Genomic DNA, 26281 nt, shown 5'->3' with positions numbered 1-26281 from the left:
ATAAGATTGCAGCCTTATGTGTGCCCCTTAATATCAGGTTAAGTCTGGATTATGCCTTTCCATCTGGTTCTCTGTCATAACCTTCAATAGAAAGAGAAATGTATTTTTAAAAACTAGTCACAATACAAAACAAATTCAGCCATGGATAACAATACAGACATTATGATAGGCATTGAGGGCTTAAATATTAGGCACAGACTGCTGTAAGTTGCTGAAATAGTGGAAAAATTTTGAAAATAATTGAAGGAACACCTGAAGTGTCATAATTGGTTGATCTATACTAGACACTTAATCAGCACTTATTAAAAAAACGAAAAGACCCAGAGTTCAGCATGACTTCTTTCAACAGAAGCATTGTAAACCCCAAATCCCTTGACCCAAACATTGATTCTTTGAAGTGTCTCATGGAAAGTATGGTCTGTGTTAGCAGGAAAGCTTAACCTTCAGTCTACTTTGAAAAACAAAGGAGTTATGTGTCCTTGTGAAAGCTCACCCTGTGCACTGAAAAATGGCCCTTTAAAGCTGTGTAAAGGTTCCCCCGGTGTTAAACTTAGTTATGTCCAACTCTAGGGGTGGTGCTCATCACCATTTCTAAGCCAAAGAGCCAGTGTTTTGCCATAGACAGTTTCTGTGGTCGTGACCGAAATGACTAGACACTTAAGAGCAAGGAACACCGTTACCTTCCCACCGAGGTGGTACCTATTTGTCTACTCACATTTTTACATGCTTTCGAACTGCTAGGTTGGCAGGAGCTGGGACAAGCAACGGAAGCTCACCCCATCGTGCGGATTTGAACTGTCAACCTTGCGGTCAACAGGCTCGTTTAACCTGCCACGCCACCGCATCCCTTTAAAGCTGTGATATCCTGCCAAAAACAGCAAGGTGCCCATTATGAATTGTGTAGTCTCTAAATTGGGCAACTAAAATATGTCATGTGTTAAAATGAACTTATGATATTCAATAACAGCTAGAAATAACACAGGCCTACAAAATTGAGGGTCAGAAAAGTTTTTCCATAACTTTATGATGGTTTGGTATGAATTTGGGGTGCCGATTCCAAAAATGGCATCCGTTTTGCCCTATCACGTCTAGTTTTGGAGGTATAGTATAGCCTCATTAGTGAATGGTTCAAGCTGCTTCCTCATGAGGAAGCCATGCTGTAGACTTCCTCATGAGGAAGCTGTTTGAACCATTCACTAAAGAGGCTATGCCGTGTCTCCAAAACTAGATGTGATAGGGCAAAATGGATGCCATTTTTGGAATCAGCACCCAAATATACCCAGGAATTGGTGTATAAGGAAGCAAAATGTGTGTTGGCCTGTGTAATTAATAATAATAATAATAATAATAATAATAATAATGGTGTTTATATACCGCCTTTCTGGTCATTGGATTACTCCTCTGACTTACCTCAAGGCGGTTCACATAAGCAGGCTATCTCTAAGCCCCCAAGGGGATTTTTACAATAACAGAAAGGTTCTGTCTTTCAAGAACTGCACAACATTTCAGATGGATCTTTCACAGTCTGGTATCACTTCTGGCCCCCAGTTGCCTCCCATGCTGGCTGTTGTGTCCCACGCTGGCTGACAAGGAGCTCCTTCATCTCTCACTTGAAAGGCAGCCAAGGTGCTTTTCGCTCACACCAAAGAGCAGGTGGAATAACTCAGCTCAGCTTGTCAGCTGCTTCAAGGTCTTGCCATTCATGGAGCTGCCAGTGGCCTCAAACTGGCAACCTTCAGATGTTATCTTCAGGCTAACGGAGGCTCTACCCTCTAGACCAGACCTCCTGCCAACTGGGGTGCTTATTTTAATTGATAATCCCTCCCTTAAGCACAGTTTGATATGTTGCTTACCCCTTGGATTAGGGATGGGGTAGGTCAAACAAACAGTTTCCCCCTGGTTAGTGAAATTTTAATCACCAAGTTTTGTTTAGGTCTATTGTAAGCTGTGATATCCCTCTTCTCGGGGAGCCCCTAAGACCTTACAGAGTACACCCTCTTCCCAAGGGTGTTCACTTTCCTGATGTCACCTTTACCTCTTGGAGACTCTGGCTGCAACTCTTGCCTCCCCATCTTCCAGTCAGCCACAAATCATGCCTCAGACTGGATCTCAAGATGTGAGTCAGCTGGCAAGAATGGATAACAACTTCACAGTCCTCTGCATTCCTACACCACTGACTTTCCGTCCACCCTTCCAAAGCTGAGACCGCAGCTGAAGCTGCTTAGCTTTCTCAGGCAAGGTGACAGCTCAACCTTCAGATCACACCCGCTACCATGCTTTTGCTTTAACTCTATATTCCACCCTTGCTATAATGGAGTGATAGAGAGGCAGTCTTGCTGCAAGGGAGAATAGTGAATGTTGGAAAAGAATACATCTATGGATAAGAATGCATTAGACAAGTAAAATTCTTTACATCTCTTTAGTATGCAGACTTGAGAAGAGAGCAACTAGAAAATATCTAGACTTCCAAATAAGCAGACGTGGGGGGGGGGGGGTAGTTCTGTTTTTTAAATATATAATGTCCCACAAAATACCCTGAAAGATATGCAGTCCTTCAAAAATAATCCATATTGTTGTTCTGGGTAGATCTTGCAGGGTTTTGACATGGTGTATTGCATTTTATTCATGATCTGCAAAAGTGTTCCCAGGGCAGTGTGAAGATAAATCTTCCTGATCTGAAACATAAAGGATTATAGTGTTACAAGAACACACTCTAGATTGACTGAGGTTTAGAAAGTGAAAAAGAAAGTGAAAAAGAAAGATGACAGGAGGAAACAAACACACCCATATGGAAACAGAACTATTTGTCCAAATTATCCCTATGTTCTAAATTCTTCCTTAGCCTTTCTTCAATACACCTTCAGCTGAGATTGACTTCCCAGTTGCTGTGGTGAGTCATAACTAAAACAAGGTCAAGATCTTAAATGACACTGTTAGTTTTCATCTTGCAGGCAACTGAAAGAAAATGTTCTATATAGCTGTATTCCCAATTAACCAGTAAGCTGTAACATACCCAGGGAAGTGAAAGGGAATACTATGAGCACCATCTTCCTTGTACAAGGGTGACCAATGTATCTTTTGACACCAAGTTACTGACATTGGCTCAAAGCAGCCAAGTACAGGCGTAACCCGCTACCCACAGGGGTTCCGTTCCAGAACCCCCTACAGCTAATTGAAACAGTGGATACCAGAGGACACCCCCTCGCTCACTGAAGGTGAAGGGAGCTCTGCTCCCCTTGCCTCCGGAGGGTCCTCCGAGCCCAGCAGAGGCCCTGCACATCCTTCTGTGGCCTCTGCTGGGCTCAGACTCAGAACGAAAAAAAATCACTTATTTTTTCATTCTTTTTGTTTTTTGTAAAACCGAAAGTGACTTTTTAATACCTTATAAGGCATTAGGAGGCCCAGGGAAGCCAGAGGGGATGTGCTTGGGGGGGCCCTGTGGACAGTGAATCCGCCGATACAGGATCACAGATGTGGAGGCCTCCCTGTACTTGCATGGCATTTGGATTTTCTTGGCCAATTTGATTATTCTTGGTACTGAATTTAGGGGGTTGCCATACAGCATGCCCAGAAATATCCAAGATAAAGGTTGTTTCAGCACTTTCTGGTTATCAGGTGATAATCAAAATTAGAATGTCATATATGAGTTCAGCCAGATGCAGGAAACTAGCAGAGCAACTGGAGAATTGGACTCAGAGTAAATATTTCTTGGCATGTATGAGTTCTTCTTACCATCATAGGCTGTTCCACACCAGATGCAGTAGAGATATTCTTCTCGTAAATATGCTGTCAAAATTTGTAACTTTTCTGATGCCTGTACAAAATGCATACATTAATATACTCTTCAGCATGAAATGCCTTCAATGCTGTTCTAGCAAGCTGAGAAAGATTTATTTGGCATTAAGTTTAGAGATGTAGCATTGCCCTCTATATAAACACAGTGGTTCTATGGTAGAGGAATGGGGGGAATTCCCTAACCCTTTGGAAATGCCTCTCTCACTACCAGGAAGCAGAGCCCTCCCCTACTGGGGGGAAAACACCCACCCCCAGACTAGCTCTGCCTCTACCAGGACATGGACGTGCATTTTCTTAGCTCTGTGTTCCACATCTTCTAGAGTAGGAGTGTCAAAATCATTTCGTATATTGGGCTGAACAGCATTCATGGCGCCTGCTGAGGGCTAGAATTGCCATAATTTAACAGGAAGTGAGATCATTAAGCAGATGATGACCAGAAATAAACACTTTGTTCTCACTTAGGAACTCATTAGCTGCAAATGACAAAATATGTGCAAACCTTGATCATGTTTTCAAAATACGGAAGAGCCCAGTTATCACATGGGCCACCCTTTTAGCAGTGCTGCTTCTGCTGCAGTGTCACTTTGCAGCTCTTTTGAACTGAAAGTTGGTCTGCAAAGTGACACCCCAGCAGAAGTGGTGCTGATGAAAAGGTGGCCTGCATGCTAATTTTGCTCTTCCAGCACCTTGGCAGGGTCTTCCTCCCCCCATTTGCTCCTTCTCCTGTAGCATTCCTTGCCTGCTCAGGCCTCTTTTCACCAGTCCCTCCCAGAGCTTCAGCAGAAGCACCGCTTCTGAAATTGGTCCAGCCCAATTATCACAGGGGCCAAAAAAAGGTTTCCAGGGGCCGCATCCGGCCCACGGGCCTTGTGTTTGACACTCATGTTCTAGAGCAGGGGTGTCCAAACTTTTTGGCAGGAGAGCTACATCATCTCTCTGACAGTGTGTCGGGGGCTGGCAAAAAAGGAATTAATTTTCATTTCTAATTTGAATAAATTTACATAAATGAATATATTAGAGATGGAACTTATATGAATGAATGCATGGTCTTGCAATAGCTCAAAGCAAGGACGGCCTTTCCTTCACTGCCACTGCTGCATCACACACATGAAACAGCAAGCAGTGGAGGGAACCCTTGGCCCGCAATTTGCGCAAGAGGTCAAACAATCGCTCTCATGCTGAGAGCAGTTGCATCGGGCCAGCGCGGGCTCCAGCAAGTCTCTGGAGAGCCAGAGGCTCATTAGAGACTGGGGGCTTCCCGTGGGCCCGACTGGGAGTTCCTGAGGGCCGCAAGTGGCCCCCGGGATGGGGTTTGAGCACCCCTGTTCTAGAGGATCTTACCACTAGTTTTTTTTCTTTCTTCATCTTCCTCTTCAATCTTCACCCTTCTCTTCCTCTCTTCCTATCCAACTTTTAGAGCAGAGACAGGGCCCTTCAGGCAAGAGAAAGGTCTGGCAGGGCTCTCAACAAAGCCATGCCAGCAGCCTACTGCACAAAGGAGGTCCCATGCCCTCAGCCCCATGCCAAGTCGATCCCACAGTGCCAGCAATGAGCATGCAAACAAGCTGGGCTCAGTGAGTGTGCTGCCACTCTCACTTTACTTTGCTGAACCCTCCAACAGTTCATAGGTTCCCCAACTGGGACCTTAACAATGTGCTGTTGGTCTTCATTTGGCCTCCCTTTGAGCCCTTGGCTAAGGCACCACTTAAGGAACTAAGCTTTTAAGATGTTGTTCCTGGTGGCCCATCACCTCGGCCAGGTATGCAACCTGTTGGGAAATGTGAATCTGAATTTTTCACAAGGACAAGCTGGTGCTGCACCCAGACTCCATGTTTATTCCAAAGGCGAATACATCCCACTGTGTGCAGGAGGTAGTGCTGCCAGCCTTTTGCCCCAATCCCTTAGACCTGAGAGAGAACGCCTGGCACACACTGGATGTTCACTGGGCCTTCAGGTTCTAAACTGAAAGGACATTCAAGTTCCAGATGACTGAAGCTATCTTCAAGGGACCATCCATAGAGAAGGCAGCTTTGGCAACCACTCTTTCTCAATGCCTGACGGCTTCTACTGAGCTAGCTCAGTGGTCCCCAATCTGTGAAGTGCGACTCCCAGAGGCAGCTGTGAAAACATGCTGGGGCATTGTGTAATGCTTGCCACTGGGCAGTAAGCACCCAATGTGATCCTGAAAATGGCAGTAAGAAGCTCAGTGGGCAGAGCTTCATGCAAAAGGTGTTCACTGCGTGTAACACCCATCTGCTCCGAGTCTCTTACCACCATTCTCAGTGTTGCATCATCATCATGAACTCATAAGTAAGGGGTGGTAACAACCATTGACTACTTCTAGGTGCCAAGCTCTGTGCCAGTAGCAGGGCAGGGCATCATGGCAGTGGTAAGTTTGTGGACCACTGAGTTATGGGAAAGAGCCCACTAGAGGGCATTACTGCTCATTCCATCAGAGGGGCAGCATCCTCAGTCTTCAATAGCTGGCAATCCTTTGCAGCTCATTTCATGAGTACAACTTTTCTTCAGTTAACAGAAGTTCTTCTATCCCTGGAGCAAAAGGTTAGGATACAACCCCATGCCTGAATTTGAAATGTACACAATTGCAATACATTGCTTAAAACAGTATCTGAAGATATGCTTACAGTCTGTTCATCTTCCTCTTCCTCTTCCCCCTCCTCCTCCTCATCGTCCTCTTTTTCTTCTCTTGGTCTTAACCAGTACCAGATCTCTTTTGGAAGTTTAAGGCCCTAAAAAATAAAAATCAGGCAAGAAAAACTCATATCCTACTTCATCAGCTTCTTAGCAGTATAATGACAGAAATAAAGGGTGCCTTGGTGCAACTGTAAACAAACATCTAAAAAAAACAGAGTCTGCAAAACATTTTGCATATTAATAAAATAAAAAAGCAGGACAGGGAACTGTACCAAGGATTTTTGTATGGAGTTGCCATTCTAAAGATAATGAAGTAATAAACAGTTCCTTGGATATTAAATATGTTGTTGCCAACCATGTCTAAGTTAGTACTTATACAAAAAGACGTGTATAAACAGCTACCTGTCTACCTCTGTATCAGTCTTGGTGATTAGACAGTGAAGTTTTTTTTCCCTTTCAGTTAACAAAGTGTTAGCTCTTTAAGTTTTCAATCTGTTGATTGTCACAACTGACTTCTGCCTATATTTGGGGCAGATTGGTTTGTAAAAAATGTTTGTGGGCAAGTTTTTCTGTGTTCATTTACAATAAGGAGTAAAAAAATGGGGTCCATTCTGAGCCCATGGACCACAGATGGACAAACAAATTAAAAATTTTAATACCCTTACTTTCTGCATATCTAGTTGCTGACAAGCTTTCTGACTCTTCTCAAGGTCCCAGTTTACTTGCTGTTCCTCCCGTTTGGTCCTCATTCTCATTCTATTCATTTAAAAAAATGTGAAATATAAGATAGAAGAAAATGCTTTAATTAGAACTAATTGAGATTTCATGTAGTTTTGTTCTGTATGGAGTCTTACGTTAGCACAATGCTGAAACATGAATAACAGAGTTACTTTAAACAATGAAACCTGAAGTATTTTGTTGGGTATGATAGATGAATATGTGGGGAAAAGATGTGAAATTTTGTTCTTATATATGATAAGCGTGGCTAGAATACTTTATGCACAACACTGGAAAACCGTGGATAAACTGTCAATATAAGAATGGAGGACGAAAGTGATGGGCTTTGCAGAAATGGATAAATTTATGACTTTACTTAAAGAGAACTCTTTATGAATAACTGGAAAGCAATCACTGACGTTTTGCGAGAGAGAGAGAGAGAGAGAGAGAGAGAGAGAGAGAGAGAGAGAGAGAAATGATTTAATGAGCTCTGGATTTGAAGATTAGTTATAGCTTTTGTAAGGATGGAAATTTAGATTATTAATATAAATGCAGTAAGCAATTGGAATTTTTTGGCTTTGCTCTTGTTACACTCTTAAAGATATTCTATGTAGTTTTTCCCCTTTTTAATTTTTTTTAATGTATTATATATATTTTTATGTATTTTATTTTATATTGTTTGTTTATTGTTTTTCCTTTTATTATTACTGTAAATAAAATATATACAAAAATAGACTTACTTTAAACAAGATTAAGTAACATTTTAAGAATCTGTTTACAAAATTATAAAGAATTTGGGCCCAATCATATCCAACTTTCCAGTACCGATGTAGCCATGCCAACGGGATGTGTGCTGCATCCTGCTGTGGGTCATGGAGGCCTCCTCAAGGAAAGGGAATGTCTGTTCCTTTAGCTCATGGCTGCACTGCAGCTGCATCAGTACTGGAATGTCGACGGGATTGGGCCCTACGAGAACGATGGCAAGAACTAACAGACATGATCTTCCCTCACCAATCACGGAGGTTGCTGAACCTGGCCATTCATGAACAAGAGGCAGAAAAAGTTCTGCTGCTGCCTCCTTATGGAAAGGAAGGTTAAGAAGAACAAACTGCAGAACAGCTGCTCCCCAAAAGGCATGCACCTAAAGGCAATAGGCAAATCTCATTCGCCTTCAGGGCAGAAATCCCTCACCAAGGTAAACAGAGGATTTCCTATATCGCACCTTTCTGAATTTAGCAGTGTACTTGTCTCCAGGCGCCTGCTGCATGCACAGCAAGTACAGTATCATCTAAGGAATTTTCTTATCTGGTCTTTCCACTCTGAGAATGCCCAAAGTGGCTAAAGTTGATAAAAACAAATTCATCATTTAAAGCTGGGGTGTCCAAACTTTTTGGCAAGAGGGTTACATCATCTCTTTGACACTGTGTAGGGGGCCGGGAAAAAAAGAATTAATTTACATTTCAAATTTGACTAAATTTACGTAAATGAATGTATTAGAGATGGAACTTATATGAATGAATGAAGGTCTTGCAGTAGTTCAAGGCCTATAAAAGGTCTTGCATAAAGCATGGCCAGCCTTTCCTTTGCTGCTGCTCCTGCTGCATCACAGATGTAAAACAGCAAGCAGTGGAGGGAGCCCTCGTCCCACAGCTCACGTGAGAGGTTGAACAGTCACCCTCATGCTGAGAGCAGTTGCATTAGGCCAATGCGGGCTTCAGCAAGTCTCCAGAGGCTCTTTGGAGACTGGGGGCACCCTGAGGGCCAGATTACGAGTCCTGGAGGGCCGCAAGTGGCCCCAGGGCCGGGGTTTGGGCACCCCTGATTTAAAGTAACAGCAAAGGGAGTCAATAATAAATCAAACCACAGACAGACAAACAGAAAAGTTTGGGAAGCTGGCAGAAGCCTGCAAGTACAGGGAAGAGTGGAGCTCCTGGGGCAGCATCCTAAGAATCCTAAGCAGCTGCAGAAAAGGACCCCTCACATGTTCCCCACAAACTGTAATTCAGAACATGAAATAGCCTGGAGAGGAGTGGAACACTGGCAAAGTGAGGCTTTGGAGGACTTCCTTGATGCCTGGGTACCCAGGTCACCAGCAGCTAGGGCAGCCTGACAGAGGGTTCCAAATTCCTCCTATGGGAGGGTCTCCTTTGCCCATGGAAGCAACTACACTCTTGCAGGAAGAAGGAGAAAATTCATGTGAACATTCTTAAAACACACTTTCATGTTCAGCTGCACTTTCTTAAGAGAGGGAAAAACTATTTAAATATTTTCTCTTGCAAATTAGCACTACTGGTAATTACAGTCCTGATCCTGAAGACAATCAAGTCATCTTAAACTGGTCTTCAGAATGCATGCAGTTTTTGACTATGTACTTGGTGTTGTTTAGTCATCAGATATTTACTCTATTAGACATTGTGCCCCTCACAATCCATCCATCCATCCCAATGCCCTTCACAACTGAACCAGTGTGTCAAAGAGTTGTACAAGCAGAGCCATGCACTTTACTTGAAGAGATCTGCAGTCTGCCTCTCTGTTTGCTTTTGGTTATGAATTTTTCGCCTGTAGTTCTCCAGCTTCTCTTCAGCTTTTCGTTTCTTTACTTCTTCATGCCCAAGCCCACTTCTACCTGTTCCAAGTTCAAAGCGCTAGTTTAGCACACTGAGAGGCATCACATTTGCACTAAAAACATAAATAAATGGATATTGATTTGTCACACACCTGTGGTAATGTTCAGGGGAATAGGCTCAACGATCCCTGATCCTGCAGAAAACAAAAACATTCAGTGGATAAGAGTAGATTTAGCACATTATTTTCATTATTAGATACATCTGTATTCTACACTTCCTTCACTAAGCTTAGAACAGTGGTTCCCAAACTGGTGGGTCATGACCAGTTTAAGTGTCATATTTAAGGACCAGTCTAAGGACCATTTTAAGGGTCTGGGCCTTTAAGGGAAATGGGCCGGAAATCAGCAGCAACGCAATCACTATGATCGTGCTGCTACTGGGTAGGGAGGGTTTTTTCACTTACCTGGGGGTCACTATGGCTCGCTGGAGGGTCTGGAAAGCCTGTGATCCCCCCCTGCAGCCCTCCCTAAGGCTTCAAAATGTTGAAAAAAAAGGGGGAAAAAACCTGGTTTCCACCCCAAAACAGGAAGTAGGTTTTTTCCCTCCCTTTTTCAACATTTTGAAGCCTCGGGGAGGGCTTTGGAAAGGGTCGCAGGCTCCCCAGACCCTCCAGAGAGACATAGTGATCCACAGGTAAATAAAAAAATTCCTTCCCTGCCCAGCAGCAGCGCAATCATAGTGAGCTGCTGCTCTTCCCCCACCCACGAAAAGTCTAACAGGAATGCCAGATGCAGACGAGGGCAACAGGACGTAGGTTGTGTCTTGTTGTCTTGTGTGCTCCCTGAAGCATTTGGTGGGCCACTGTGAGATACAAGAAGCTGGACCAAATGGGCCTTTGGCCTGATCCAGTGGGGCTCTGCTTATGTTCTTAGGGTTCCCAAAGTTCAAGTAGGACTTTGGGAACCATTGGCCTAGCAACAACTGTCATTGGGTTATCTTATTTTATTCTCTCAACAACCCTGCAAGGCAGTCAAAATCAAGAGCTAGAACCTACCCAAGGCCATCCAGTGAGTTTTAGGACAGAACAGATATTTGAGTCCAGGATTACCTCTGCTCTGACAGCTTTGAAAAAATGGCATTTTTCAGCCCTATAACCTACAGGCAAAGCTGTATGTTGCTTGTAGTCTCTCCTTTCCTTTCCCACAAGAAGGCTGCATTGATTCAATATGTATTAGTTGTAGTGGAAAATATTTTGCTTTGTTAGTGTGCTAAATCAGGGGTAGAAAAAATATTCCTAAGCACCAGCAAAGATTCTGAGGTGTCAGAAATCAGCAGTTGGTTTAGTGACACAGGAAACCTATTTGCTAACCAAAGTTCATCACAAACCTAATCCCCTTCGGTGGCTATAGCAGTCAAAGTATAGTTCTGTTTAAAGAGTTGCCTCTGGTTTTTCCATGATTCTGGCAGCTGCAATGACACTGTTGTTGGGAAACAGGCTTATAGGACAAACAAGAGCTGCACGCTGAACTATTTAGAGCAGTGCTTCCCTAACTTTTTAGCACCAGGACCCACTTTTTAAAATGACACTCTATCGTGACCCACCTAGGTTTACCAAACTTTTAAAAAAGCAGATCTAAAAAGAAATATTTTATTTATTTATTTATAATTAACAATAACCAGAAAAAAGACCCTCAGACATTTATTTTCCTATATTTACATATTCTTGCAAACTGCAAGAGCTAAGCTCTTTGCAGGGGTAATTAGCAGCTACAGTATCTGATTTCTGAATAGCCTCAGGACTTGAGGCAATGAGTTATTTGATCTTTCCATCACCCTTTGGTGACCCACCAAAAATCAGGTAGTGTCCCACCAGTGGCTCCTGACCCACAGTTTGGGAACCACTGATTGACAGTTAAACAGAAGACAGTAGAAGATGGTATCAAACGAGAGCCACATTCTGAAGCCTGGCCAGTGACATACTCACCACTCTTGCCAAGAGGCTGGCCACTTTTGTAGCCCATCTTCTGAAGCATAGCAAAGCCTTTGTTTTCATTTCCCAAAGCAACGCTTAAAACAGCATCACGTTGCTCTTTTTCCTGTTCTTTGATACTCTTTTGCCTACTTTTCTCATTAGCTTCTTTTTGTTTCTCTTCTTTTTTAAAGGATTCCTTCACACGCCGCAACATTGGCATTCCTGGCCTGATGTCCTGGCTGAACAAAAGAAGAAGTTAGATGGATTATCTAGCTATTACATGGAGAGATGGCTTAAAAGTTAACCAAGGCAATTCTAAATAATCAATTTGCAGCGCAAGCCTATGCATTTTACTCACATCCCACAATATTTAATGGGGTTTACTCCCAGGTTAGGGTATATAGGAGCACAGCAAGAAACAAACTAAACAGACTGATACACGGTAGAAATAGATTCCCCAAATAAGGGACTGCTAACCTCAATTGCAATTCTCACAACAAAATGCTAATCCTTAGGGAAATAATGTTTATCTTCTCTGCTACACTAAAAGCATATTCAAACAGCAGAAATGGCATGATACCATAGCTACCACAAGACGATGGTACACTTGTTGTAATATGTTCTCAGACCAATACATAAGCAAAGCCAGATCCTAGCCCCATCCTCTCTGGGAAAATGAGCAAGGAGTGGCAAGCTGCAGTCTTTTCACACACATGTAAGAGCATCCAAATGGCTGGATAGCACATCAAATAGATCAGCCTGTAGTGCAATTATTAGATGATCAGCTGAATCCATTCTGTCACCCACCTCAGTGGATTCTTCTAGTTAAAAGACCACGGGTCCAATGCCATTTTCTCAAACTTGTCAATCATTGCAACTCAGGAAGTTGGACTGGAAAAGGTTCACTTCAATCACTGGCACACATTACAGGTAGGCATCCTCATTCTTCCTATGACACGTGAGACTATCTCCTCCTGCAATTCATGAACTGGATAGCTTTGAAGGTCTAAACTAGACTCATTTCACTGACAAGCAGAAGAATGTAGGGCACAGGGCTTAGTCTGAACCCTGGCCATTGCATCACTTGGCAAGTCTTCTTTATTTGCCGTTCCCTGAAGAATAAGCCAATCTAATTCAAAAATTGGAAACGGAAACCTAAATTACTTCTATGCCAAGCTTTCTGGAAGTAGAAAAGGGGGCCACGCAAGAGCTCAAGAAGCTTCTGCCTCAGAGAAAGACCTGGTGAAGGGTGAAAGAAGGGAGCAATCAAGAAAGTCAGCTCATGCAGGTGTGCGCTAGATGAAGCAATAGAAAGTAGATGTACATGTGTGAATGTATTCTAAGAGTAGTACTGTTACAGTTGTTTTCTCTAGAATCATTCTGGTCTGTAGTGGGAATGTTGTATTCTTGACGGATTCTGTATATTAACAAGACCCTTTATGGGAGTTTTCACTGGATATCTGAAAGTCCCACAAAGTGGTTTTGATGACAATCAGTGTATTTAGGTGTAGACAAGTATGTTTAGAACAATAATCTACTTACCCGACATTAATAAAAGAATCAGACATGTAGTCCTCTTCTGCATCATCCATACTGTGTCTCAGTGCTTCCCCTATAGTCCTCTTGCCTATAAGTGATATTTGGCTAGAGTTTAGAATGCAGTGAATGTTTTATCTGATTTTGAAACACACACACACACACACACACACACACACACACACACACACACACACACACACAGAGAGAGAGAGAGAGAATACATTTACATTAATGCTTCATTGTTTCTAGTAATGTTTCATTGAGCCTATGGCGTTTTCACCTTTTATTTTGTGCCACATTCCTTGAATCTGATATTAATTAGAGGCCCTCCTCAGGCTCCTGTTCTTTTATTATCGGAGATACTTTACAGTTTAATGGAATACATATTATTTTGACAAACACACATTAAATATTGAATACATGTTTGAAGCAGATGCCTTTTATTTTTTGCTATACTATTATCCTTTGCATGCTCAAGAGACATATACATGAACTAAACTGGGCAGAGGAGGTAAGGGACAGCAAACTGGTATGTGCCTTTATAAGTCCATGAATGTTGCCCATAATAACCAATGTCCATATGTCCTCCTTAAGCTATGTCTGCCCAGCGTTGCATATATGCAGCAGGGACCAAATGTATACACCTGTGGGCTGGGCAAAAATGGGTTTTAACCTCTATCCCAAAAGCTGGAGATCATCATAGCATAATCCTACTCAGAAGCATGCCCCAATAAGCTCAGTGGGCCTTATATTCAGGTAAGCATGCATACGGTATAGCAGCTTCAGTACATTCATTGAGCACCGAACTCAAGTTCGAAGCTGCCAACTTCCCTACAAAGACCTGAGCTCCTGCAGTTTGCAAGATTGAGCTGAGCTCCTGCAGTCCGCAAGCATGTGTAAATAGGGAGATAAATGTTTGTGGGTCTTCTGGTTTATTTCTAATAGATCTAGGTGGGTCCCAACAGAGCACTGACCTTCAACCTTTTTCATGTCACGGTGCACTGACAAGGCACTGTATTTGTCAAGGACGCCATCAGTTTATTGACAAGGCGCACAGCACTGCCGGTGGGGGTCACACCCCAATGGCCCTACTGATAAATGACCATCCCCCAAACTTCCGCGGCACACCGATGCGCTGTGGCACACTGGTTGAAATGGCTGTGACAGAGTGTGGCCGTGGTGCTAAGAAGCATGGGGACCAGTGGCTCAGCTCCATCCTGCACACACAGCAGTGCTTAGTTCCAGCTATGGGTGCAAGGCCAGCTCTTGTCTTAGAAGCTGACACTGTCCCCCTTCTTTTTACTCCACTCACTTGTAGGTACTCAGCACCCCATAACACAACACCCTACCTGTCGCAGAACTCAGGCACTGCTGGTTGTCTCCGCACTTTCAGCACAGACCAGCCCCTGAACGTTCCAATAGTCTGCGCATGCGCGCCCGCTTCCTGGGTTCTCCACTGCGCATGCGCAGTAGCCGGCGCTTTCTCCGCCGGGCCGTGGAGGGAGGCTGGGCGAGCGTCGTCCACTATGGCGACGTCAGGTGTTCTGTCAAGCGCCGCAGTGGGCTGCGACGAAGCGGGCGGTTGGGAAAGGTCAGTCTGCGGGGTGTAGGGCTTGGGGGGGGGGAGAGCAGCTGGGGAGGCGGTTGGGGGACCTGAGGGTGGGTCTCCTGGTGAGGCAGAGAACAACGGCCGCTCCTACGGGTGGGGAGCGAGGACAGTTTAGGGCGGAGTGCGGTTTGGGTGGCTTGGCCCACCTGAGGACTGGTGGCTTTTCTTGAGGCAGGGAGTCCTTGTCAGGGGTGCTGGCAGAGGGGCTCTGTGGAGCTCATGCGTGCAGTCAGACCATTGCTCCACCTGGCCCAGCCATGTTCCCCCTAGCTGATTGTAGTCTCTCTAAGGTGTGGGGCAGAGACCCTTTCCTGGAGAGGGGGCAACCTGTAACCTATTTGCCTGCATGGAGCATGTGCCCTGCCGCTGAACTGTGAGCCAGCCCCCCTCCAAGCTCAGTGGGACAAGCTCAGAGCTAGGTGACTAATGGGCATCATCTGTAGCTGTCCCTTGCATTTTTCATTCATTCACTCACTCACTCACTCACTCACTCATTAATTCACTCCCTGGTTTTCCAAAAGCTCAAGATGGCTTACAAAACTTAATGCGTAAACAGAGCATAAAATGATTAAAAAATAGTCAGAATTTAAATCATTTAAAAATCAGGCAGCACGGCAGTAATATAATAATTTTTAAAAACCCATAGGTGGTGACAAGTTAAAAACAATGCACAACCAACTAAAAACACATGAATATACAATTTAAAAGAAAAAACAGGTTACAGAAGACAACCAGAAATATTCCACCTTTGGCCCTAATGTAAATAAAAATGGTTTTATGCAGTGGCAAACTTGGGACAATGCAGATGGTCTCAGGTTCTTATTGGTGTTCTGTTATGATGAGCTTTCCAATTTTAGAATGAAAGTGTAATGAGGGAAGATGGTCTGTGTATGCTCAGAGGAATATCCCTTGGGTGTTATGGTTTCATATGCTCAAGGTCTAAAGCTTGGATATTGAAAACAGGTTTTGGAACTCAGCCCTGGGTATGTTCCTCTCAGCTGTGCCATTTGACTTAGAAAGCAAAACATACAGTCCTATACTAAGTACACTTAGTACACAAATAAGTACACTTATTTGCCTGATAGAATGTCATTTTTCTTGCTCTGGGACTAAGCTGAATTATTTGCTATGTGGAGTTATGAAAATTGTACTATTTGAGAGTATGTTGTTTGATGCTGAAAAATTATAATGGTTTTTAATGCCTCAATGTTCATACATATCTTTTTATTTCTAAACAGCAGAAAAAAGTACAAATTCAAATTATGACTACCAATATTTTCAGACGGGAAGTATAAACTATACTGTACTAGTATAATTATAAATTGACTGGCTGGAGAATGTTAGAACAAACAAAAAGAAATATTTCTTTATCCAGCGAGTAATTAATCTGTGAAACTCCTTGCCAAGGGTTTTTTTTTTTATGGCACCTGGCCTAGTTGCCTTTAAAGGGGGATTGGACAGATTTATGGAGGAAAAGTCCTTTACATGTTTCAATTTACAGATTACCCTGTGAATGCAGATTTTATTAGGAGTCATTGTTGCACTTAATAAGTGTTGGAGGGAAATTATTTTATGAACTTCTGTGGGGCAACTATGTTCTAAAACGGGGGTGTCCAAACTTTTTGGCAGGACCACATCGTCTCCCTGAATGAATATATTACAGATGGAACATATATGAATGAATGAAGATCTTGCAATAGCTCAGATAGCCCTATGAAAGACCTTTTGCAAAGCAAGGCCGACCTTTCCTTTGCTACCGCTGCTGCTTCACAGACATGAAACAGAAAGCACTCAGCCCTTGTGCTGAGAGTAGTTGTGCTGGGCCAGTGTGGGCTCCAGCAAGTCTCCGAAAGGCCTCTGGGGGCCAGATTGGGGATGCCTGACGGCCACAAGTGGACCTAGGGTCAGGGTTTGAGCACCCCTGGACTAGGGTATCTGAAGGACTGCGTGTTGCCATATGAACTTGCCTGTTTTAAGATCTTTTGAGGTACTACATCAGAGGTTAGGTGGATGGGTGAGTGGGGACAGAGCCTTTTCAGCCTTGGTTCTAGAATTCTCACTCCATATGCACCCTGCTTTGCATACTTGACTAGCTTTTAGGTGTCAGATGAAGACTTTTATTATTCCATACTTTTAATGACTAATATTTTAATCTGCCTTCATTGTTTTTCTTTTATTCTACTCCTTTTTTACTATTTTTATTGCCATTTGATTACTCTTTAAATTAATTTAAAGAATTAATAAAATATAAAATGATTATTTAATGCTTGTGTTAACTGTTTTGGATGGTTTAATATTTGTGTTAGTTGGAGGTTCTTATGCTCAATTAAAAAAATACATGCAACTAAAGCTGGCAGATCCGCAGAAGTGGTTCATATTAAGTGAGAGTTGAATTGTAATTAGTACAGTTCAAAAATACAGGCACAGGGGTTCCGTTCTGCCCCCCCCCCTCCAGATATGGGAACCAGATACTGGGGGACTCTATATAAATAGTGACCCCATGTGCACATTTGTTTTTCTGTGGTAGTGCTTGCCTGCACATTTTGGTTCTTCAGTTAAGCAAGGATCACCCATGCTGCAAGTACTACCACAGAAAAACAAAAGTACTGTAACAGACATGCTTGGATGGGGAGGGAGGAATCTCCCAGATCCACAGATGTCAGGATCCAGAGGGGGGAAAAATGCCCCTTCTTCCTATTCCATTTCCTTACAACCACCTAAGAATAGCTGGATAGCTACCCGACTGCCACTAGCCCATGGACCAGGATCGCTAGAGGGATTCTCTGGGCTAAATCCCTCTTGCGTACAATATAAAGATATTTGAGGGATTCTCTTTAATTCCTCTCTCCTACCTCCTATAAGAGAAAAGAGTAATGGCTCCCAGATACCCAGATGAAAAGTAATAGAACCCAGAATTTTATTAGGATCCATTAACTATTACAACTAACAAGAGGAGAGCTTCTATACAACCTAGATATGCTATTATATAAGAATACTACAGTTCTAGGAGGCTCCCAAACCTGTAGGACTCCCCAAGGCAAAACCTCTTTGTGAACTGTGTGATAAAAAGCAACTAAGGAGAAAAAAAATAAAAATTGAACACAGTGTAACCACTTTACGGACTAGTCAGAATTACATCTGTCCTTTTCTCACAGCAGCAAAGTGAAGCTAACTCTCCCTTATATCTCATCTGCCAGGAAGGCACCACCAGCTTCCATTCTCTAAAGAATTTATCCTCCCTCCAATGAAACTAACCACCCTTTCCTGCAACTTTTACACATGAGGAGCCCTAGCTAGATCTAATACCACTGTGAGAGAAAATAAAACAACAATTTCATGATAGCAGGTAAATGAAACTGGGGATACCTGTATTTGTAAATAAATGATGATGTAACAGTAGTAAACTGCAATATTTCATGGTATTTTTTTTTTTTTTGGTATAATAGGAAATAAGTGCATCTGTAGTAAAATCAAAATTTAGCCAACCATGGAGCTTGCTCACAGTTTGTTATTAAATGAAGAGGCTTTGGTTCAGATCACAGAAGCGAAGAGACCAGTTTTCATCTTTGAATGGCTGCGGTTTCTTGACAAAGTGCTTGTAGCTGCTAACAAGGTAAGTTAATACTTTTTCAGCCATTATTTTAGTATGGTTTTCTTCCATATCATCACCTAGACCTAGACAAGCAGTTACCAAACTATGGGCCTGGGACCCATCAGTGGGTTGTGACCCAGTTTTTGGTATTTTCTGAACCTGACGGCAGATTAGGCTACGTGCGTGAAGGGTTAAACAAGCGTGAAGGGTTAAACAAGTTTGGAGCATTACTGCCTAATCATCATCATAGCCGCAGTCCTTGGCATTTATAAATCAGGCAGCAGTCTCTAATGCTTCTAAAAGGTTTTGGAACCACTGACCTACAACATTAATACTCCTGGAATATATTACATTGGTACTGGGCTAGCCCACCCAGGTGCACTGAAGAGGTGCTTTGAGTGGCAAACTGAACAAGGTGGTGAACTGACAAGGGGTGCCCTGTCCCTGCATCTGTCCTGTGGCCTGTTTTTGGCTTCCTGCCGAGCCAGCTGTTTTACCCCTCTCTTTGGCCATCTTTTTTCTCTCTAAGAGTGAGAGATCCAGTCAGTGGCAACCCACTTCTTCCTCCAGTGCTGCTGCTTCAAGCAGTTGCAGCAACACTGTTGGAGAAAAAGCAGCAGAGCACCATAGTAATCCTTTCCTGATCATTCCCTTTCCACATTTGATCAAAATGGAATCACACCACCTTCTTGCCTTCCCAGCTACAACAAGCAGGCAAGAAAGAGATGAAGCCAAAGCACCCACCCCATACCTTTACCTCTGCCATCACTCCCTTTGTACCCATACAGCCACACAGCTTCAAACACATGGATTGGGCAGAGTGTGCTGGAAGCAGAAGAGGAGTTTCACTGCAGTTGGGTAGAAACAAGGAGGTGGTAATGGAGGTAACATTATGGCGGTAGTGAGGAAGCATGGCAAAATTACTGTATAACCCTCCCTTTTACTTGCCTGCTCAATTACTTCTTTAAACAGCTTGGTGGCGGAGGAGGAGGAGGAGGTGGTGGCAGCAGCAGCAGCAGCCGTGGCAGTGGCATGTATACATGTAGGAAAAAAGGACAAACTAGAGCGGCAGTGAAGTGTGCGTTGGTGGCGGGGCAGACCTGTCCCATTTCAGGCAATGGAGCCTCTTACTTATCTTACCTCTGCATAGCTCTACAGTTGGATCTTGGTATCTTTGGGGCTCCAGTCCTAAACCCCCTGCAGATACAGAAACTCACAGATAAGTGAATCCGTTGGTTTGGTCCATAGGATCTCTGGACACAACCAGACAACTGGAGTGCCAGAGGTGCTGCTCATGGACTATCTCCCCCCCCCCCAAGATACCAAAACCCGTGGATAAGTGAATCTGTGGGTTCGGTTCATAAGAACCCACAGTGAAGGGTTGAATCTGAGCTCCTGGATATGACCAGAGATGTTCTGAAGCTTTTTAAATAAAAACCAGAAGTTTTTATGAAGTTTCTTTCTGTTACTTCTGGAGGTGTTTCTGAGGTGCAGAGAGGCTGCATGCAGCCTCTGCGGGCCTCAGAAAGCCTCCCAGATGCAACACTTCCATTCACGTCCAGGAGCTCCGGTCCAACTCTCCACTGTGTTTTTGGAACCCATGGTATGTTAAATCCATGAGTCCCAAATCCACAGGTATGGAGGATGGACCTGTATAAAGCTGTTGGTATTGCTTTCTCTATGTTATTAACTCTTCTGGTTTGAAGAAGACTGTGATTGGTATGCAATATAATTCTCTACTTCAGAGGAGTTCTTGCCTTTCATTTGATTAATGAAAGTAAATTAGAAAGATCTGCTATGTTTCATGAGCTATAAGTTGCCTATGTGTTCCTGTTAGTTTTAGATATCTGTCAGAAGTAGTTGGGTAAAAGATCCAGTGGGCAAGTCTAGAACTGGCTTTGCATGATGAATCACCATATCATGTTGTTGGGGCACCTTCAGAAAAAACAAAACACAAGATGATTCATGATGGAATTGTTGCCTGTACTAAGAAAAAGATGATAAAAATAAGAAAATTTGAATAGCTAGCAATCTGAAAGTAATAATTTTGCTATGTTAAGACGCTATGTTCAAAGCAATTAAAATTTTGCATTTTGTTTTGTCTTGCAGACAGATGTAAAGGAAAAGCAGAAAAAGCTTGTTGAACAGCTAACTGGTCTTATCAGCAGCTCCCCTGGACCACCTACTCGGAAATTACTTGCTAAAAATCTTGCTGCTCTGTATAGCACTGGTGATACCTTTACTGTTTTTCAGACTCTTGATAAGTGTAATGACATTATCAAGAGTAAAGATGATACTTCTGCCTACTTACCAACCAAACTGTAAGTAATATGTTGCATACAGGAGAAAAAAATTGTTCCTAGTGTGCAAAATTGTCATAGTCTGATAGTAAACTTCAGGGTACACAGAGAGAGCTGTTACCCTTGAGACACATGGACTATACTGAATTTCAAAACTCTCAGGGAAATGCTCCTACCAATAAGTGACTGAGTGCTAAGTTTGCTCCATAGTATCATTTCCTACTTCCTTTTTGGTTGCAAGCCTGGTTCATCAGGAGTATGATGCTGTTGAAGCAGGATGGTGAATGAAAACAGCAGTTGGGCAGTAATGTTAAATGCCCCAGGATCTTGCATACCCAGCAATTTTCATCAGTGGCACTTATTCCCACTGAGATATGCGTAGTGTTTCTGCACTGAATTGAAAAGGTGGACTAGAAATGTTTTTTTTAAAAAGAAATGAATAAGCTGGTAAATTTGCAATCTAATCCTGTGAATGTCTAGAACAGCAATTTTCAATCTTTTTCATCTCACTGAGGCACACTGGCACACATGGCACACTGATAAGCTGCTAAAACTCTCAAGGCATACCATCAATTTTTTGACAAATGATAAAGCATGCTGCCGGCTATAGGCTCACATTCCCCTGTGGCCCTACTAATATATGATTCACCCCCAAACTCTTGGGGAAATGGTTTGCAGCACACCTGCAAACCATTTTCAGACACAAATGTGCCATGATACAGTGATTGAAAATCACTGGTCTAGAAAGTATCATTGAGTTTGGTGGAATTTACTCCCAGGTAAGAGTACTTAGAATTGCAGCAGTTGTCTTTAAAGTATTATTATACACTGCGTACTGAAGACGATAGGAAACTCATTTTATTTTGGGTCATGTGTCTTTAAAAAAAACAGCACTCTTCTCTTTAATCAATGTGCTGGTAAAGGAGGTGTATGGTGTTGTGTCTGCATTGCGTATCTGTTATGTCCAAGCTGAGATGCAGAGACTTTCTTCTATATATTCTATGGTTTTGCTATATGAGGGAATTTCAAATGCCTCATAATGAAAATGCTGCATAGATGTTATTGTCTTGACTTTTCTTCCAAAAATGTAGCATTTATTATAAGAGACATACCATTTTGGGATTATAATATATTTACCAATCTTAAAACACTTACTTAGAATAAATAATACTGCTAATAAATATTTAGCAGTCATATTACTGTATTTCTTTCAGAGATATCAGCTACTTGCCTTTTGTCTATAAAAAGATGCCGTTCACTAACAAAGGAATATTAAGGCATGCAAAGATTTACTATTCCCTGAAATGCTCCCTTGCTTTGCCTCTATATTCTGTCTATTGGCAGACTGGGTAGGAGGACTGGGAAAATGGGACTTTATTGCTGCTGTTGGCTCTTGTTAGCTCATTCAGACAAAGGTCCTGTTCCCTTGGTTAATTAGATCAAAGGTAGTTAAAAAAAATATATGTATAGTTACTGCAAAATAGTTTGAAACACAAATAACCAAGCAATTGCTTGAGTTATAGTGCTACCAAGCATTATAAAAACATCATGGTGTATTCTCAGTAGCATCTTCTAGGAGGCGTAGGTTAGCAAAATTTGTTCCTTTGGCATTCAATTTCCTGCTTTCACAGCTCTGTAGGAAGCTCCTGATGTGCTTTTATTTTGCTCTGAATAATATTTTGAAGTTGCAAAAGGACACATTTTACTTTTGCTAATCTATATGGAAGAATTTTGAGTATATGGCAAACTAACATTGGTGGTGCACATGTTACACTGATGTTGGAAAAATCTGAGTCACTCCTTGAGGGGAGGGGAAAAAAGTGAGCTGAAAAGTATAATAAAGATTGACCTTTTTTGTCACATTATTGTTAATCATTCTGAATTGTCACCTACTCATTTCTAAAATTATCTCTGTAGCCAAAATATAAGACGAGATTCTCTGAATCCCTGCTAAAGTCTGCATAAAACTGCCCACCTCCACCTGAAGGTATTTAACATTTGGTCTGATGTTCTCACTTGTGTGTTACTCAGTGAAAAATTGCTGTCAATTATTTTACCTTTTTGCAGCACTGCAGTGGCATGTGTTGGGGCATTTTATGAAAAAATGGGGAGAATGCTGGGCAGTTCTTTCCCAGAAACAGTTAACAATCTCCTAAAGTCTCTGAAAAGTGCTGAGGTGAGTGAAAGCAATGTTTTAAAAAATTCTGCATATTTTGTTCATGGTTCTTCAATGTAGAAGTTAACCTTCTAAATGTGGGTTATGTGGATTAAGAAGGAGCTATAGAAATAAAGACGAGTCACGTTTTCCAAAACCCCTAATGTCCTTAATCAAAGCTATCAATTAAGGACACTAAGTGTTTTGGAAAATGTGACTGGTCATTTTATTTATATAGGTCCTTCTTAATCCACGTAACCCACGTTTAGAAATGGTATCTTTTGCCATTTACTGTATTTGTTGGTGAAAAATATATTTTCAGCCTACTCAGAAATTTATTCCTTTTCAACACTCTAGAGCAGGGGTGCGCAAACTTTTGGCTTTAGGTACCCTGGACCTTGAACAATTGTGTAGGAGAGACAACACAATTGTTAAAGGTCCAGGATCCCTAAGGTTGAAAGTTTGCCCACCCCTGCTCTAGAGAATCACCAGGACAGTTCACATTTGGTGGTCCCCCCCAAACAATCACCTCAGAAACACACAAGGCTGCCGACAGGTTCACACACAGTAATTTTTATGCAGTGGAAGTTGCATGTGAGTGGTATACAGTATACAAATGCATCAGTTCTCAAACATTTTACCACCTCAACCTACTTCTGCCACCTTACAGCTTCAATGTCAAATCCCCAAATGCCCTGCAACTTTTGGATAGCACCAGTCCTGCAATCAGTTCGTGACCTGCACTCTTAGAGCCACTGCACTCTCCCCACAATTTCTGTGACAATAATCTTTTTTCAAGCTACCATTGTTATGGAACGTGTGACAGCTGTGTACAGTCATGCATAACACTGCACTTGTTAACTGAGACTATCAGTGCCTACATGCTTCCACCTTAATAATAAACTAGCTAATGCAGCCCTGAAGGTCTATCTAAATAACAACCTACTCCCTTACAACCCCCATTCAAAATATCTTGGAGTAACTTTGGACCGGACACTCTCTTATAAGCCACGCCTTGAGAACACGGCCGCAAAAATCAATACCAGGAACAGCATACTCCAGAAATTAACAGGAACAAGATGGGGAGCTTCCTCCACTCTCAGAACATCAGCATTAGGATTGATCTACTCTGCAGCAGAATGCTGTGCTCCAGTATGGCTTAACAGCTGTCATACTAGCAAGATTGATGCCAGATTAAATGAAAGCATGTGGATCATAAGCGGCTGTATAAGACCCACTCCTCTATTGGCTCCCCGTTTTGAGCCACGTAGTGCCACCAGCCCTACAGAGACAAGAGGCTTTAGTGAAGAAATACAGAAAAATCACAAACAACCCACTTTTACCAGTGCATGCCGATCTTCCTCATCTATCAATCAGTAGACTCAAATCCAGGAAGCTTTCTCTGGCACTCGCACAACATCTGCTTAACAATTTTAACATCAGTGCCCAATGGAAAGGTAAATGGGCAGTCGAACACCCAGAAACAGGTAGATATATAGACGATCCTACCCTTAAGGTGCCAGGTTTTGACTTACCTCGCCAGCACTGGAAAACTTTGAATAGGATCCGTACCCTACATGGTGTTTGTCAGGACTCAGTGTTCAAATGGGGGCTAGTATCTACCCCTCAGTGTGATTGCGGGTTCTCCCACCAAACCATGTACCACATTGTGTCTGGCTGCAAACCGAGGGTGTATACTGGCCCATGGTCTGACTTTTTCTATGACGGTTACTCTGTCTGAATGGCTGCATGAACTGGACATTGACATTTGATCTAGTCTAACTGATATATAAGTCCATGTATAATATGCCATACACTAAATAAATAAATAAATCAGTGCCTCTGAGCAAGCCCAGCTCAGCTGTGGGCCTGTTAACTGCTGTGCTTGCTACCAACGAAAGTGTGCGAGAATTGCACCATACGTTAATTACGTACTCCAAAGTGAATTGCACAGGCAACTGAACAGAAACTGCCAAAATATGACAATTTCTAACATTCACAAAATAGTCTGTGAGGGATGAGTGGATAATGGTAGTTAATAATCAGGAAGCTAATTATTCATTTTAAAATTTTCAGTATAGGTGTTTGATCAAAACTGGTAAGGTAATTGATTTTCAGTTGCATTGCTGTAAGGAACTTTCAGTGTATTGTCCTCACTGGCTTATTGTTAACTGTAAGTTGCATTTGCAACATCATACCCTAAGCTTCTCTTAACTTCCCACTCCCCTCCCCCAGTAAGCTTCTTCATTCATTTCTGCTTGCACACATCAATCCTATGCTGTATCTGTTGTGCTTAGCAGAACATTGCAGCAGTCACAGTGGCATTCTGTATGTGGTAAGTGCCACTAAAGAAGAAGAAGAAAATGGTCATAGTAACTTAGTAACTTCCTACTGGCTCCTAGAATTTCAGGAGGGCCAGGAAAACTGTCTTGCTACCCCCGTCCTTTTCAGCAATTGCATCCTTAGTAGAGTTTGGTGCTGATTTCCCCCCCCCCCCATTCTTTGCCTGTTATTTTGGGCCCTGCAATCACATCAGCACCAGTGAGGTCCATCTGATTCCACAGAGCAGGGAAGTTCAGAGTGACCCAAATAACTCAAATCTAACTGCTAAAACCTGGTTAATGCCCACAGGGTATAAAAGATGGGGTCACATACCCTCTGTTGTGTGTTTGACCTAGTCCAGGGCCCTCCAGACCACAGCCAGATCTGGCAGCTTTTGGAAGCCCTCCCCCACGTGACTGGTGCTAAACGTTCCATGGGTCAGCCTTGACAAAGCGCCTCCATTCACCCCCAATCGTTGTTGCGTCCAGCCACAACTACCTGGAAATCCAGGCACTCCGCCTGCTGGGGTGTTGGAGGCCAGAAGTGACTGGACATGACAATGAATGAGAGTGAACACAGGCACTTTGTCAAGGCTTCTCCACAGAACAGTAAACATTGTTTGCACCAGGGAAGTCTTTGCAGGCACAGAGTGGTCTTCACTTTGGAGACCTCTGCCCTAGTCCAACATCAACAGCTCCAGGTGTTTGGATGGGGTTGCCTGCTTGCTCAGTTAGGTTATGGGTGTTAAAGACCAACAGCACAAGGACACAGGAGAATGGGAAGTACCAGCCTAGGGTAAAATTCCAGAAAATTGCATTCATGTTTGATTTGTGTTCCATTTACCTTTAGCCTCTGTTTCAAGCTCTAACCCACTCACCTGAACTCTCCATTGTAATGTTCCTTATTTTTTTGCCTTTTTCAGTGCTGCTTTTGATTTATTGTTCTTCATCCTTTAATAAAATAAACTCTTTTTATTATTAGTGTTTTAACTTGCCCAGTCTCCGTTCACTAGGAAGGGTGTTCACTATCTGCAGACTGCCAGTCTTCACTATTGTCTG

At 42.7% G+C, this 26281-nt stretch overlaps 2 protein-coding genes across 4 annotated transcripts in view; one reads left to right on the top strand and one right to left on the bottom strand.

The window, feature by feature from the left end:
- Positions 1 to 2405: 2405 nt before the first annotated feature.
- Positions 2406 to 14703, bottom strand: GPATCH11 (G-patch domain containing 11). 2 transcript variants are annotated; one of them, XM_066618104.1, is made up of 9 exons: positions 14595 to 14703; positions 13249 to 13380; positions 11719 to 11945; positions 9886 to 9927; positions 9673 to 9793; positions 7116 to 7206; positions 6441 to 6545; positions 3733 to 3814; positions 2406 to 2675 (listed from the first exon to the last, which is right to left on the bottom strand). In XM_066618104.1, the coding sequence occupies exons 2-9, from the start codon at positions 13296 to 13298 to the stop codon at positions 2620 to 2622; spliced, it is 774 nt and encodes a 257-aa protein (XP_066474201.1). In that variant the 5' UTR covers positions 13299 to 13380; positions 14595 to 14703; the 3' UTR covers positions 2406 to 2619. The 2 variants fall into 2 exon arrangements, with proteins under 2 accessions (XP_066474201.1, XP_066474210.1); XM_066618113.1 differs by having other exon boundaries at positions 13249 to 13333; positions 14595 to 14675.
- A 40-nt stretch (positions 14704 to 14743) lies between these two features.
- Positions 14744 to 26281, top strand: part of HEATR5B (HEAT repeat containing 5B) — a 61090-nt gene continuing 49552 nt past the window's right edge. The window contains exons 1-4 of one of the 2 annotated variants that reach the window (XM_066618087.1): positions 14744 to 14836; positions 18301 to 18467; positions 20556 to 20767; positions 22814 to 22922. In XM_066618087.1, the coding sequence (XP_066474184.1) occupies positions 18342 to 18467; positions 20556 to 20767; positions 22814 to 22922 (447 nt within the window). In that variant the 5' untranslated portion in view covers positions 14744 to 14836; positions 18301 to 18341. Of the gene's footprint in view, positions 14837 to 18133; positions 18201 to 18300; positions 18468 to 20555; positions 20768 to 22813; positions 22923 to 26281 lie in introns of those variants that run through there. The other variant, XM_066618095.1, reaches the window with a different exon arrangement.

Source organism: Tiliqua scincoides, chromosome 1 (assembly GCF_035046505.1).
Source record: "Tiliqua scincoides isolate rTilSci1 chromosome 1, rTilSci1.hap2, whole genome shotgun sequence".
Taxonomy (NCBI): Eukaryota; Metazoa; Chordata; class Lepidosauria; order Squamata; family Scincidae; genus Tiliqua; species Tiliqua scincoides.
Note: the sequence above shows the minus strand (reverse complement) of the source record. Positions and strands in the feature narration are given on the sequence as shown.

Bases quoted from the DNA above. Each gene is read 5' to 3' on its own strand.
- GPATCH11 (XM_066618104.1), bottom strand. From the start codon at position 13,298: ATGGATGATGCAGAAGAGGACTACATGTCTGATTCTTTTATTAATGTC. The intron at 9,928-11,718 runs GTGAGTATGTCA...TGTTTTCTGCAG, and splicing joins CCAGCCTCTTGGCAAGAGTG to GATCAGGGATCGTTGAGCCT. The intron at 2,676-3,732 runs GTAAGAAGAACT...TTTATGTTTCAG, and splicing joins GTGTGGAACAGCCTATGATG to ATCAGGAAGATTTATCTTCA.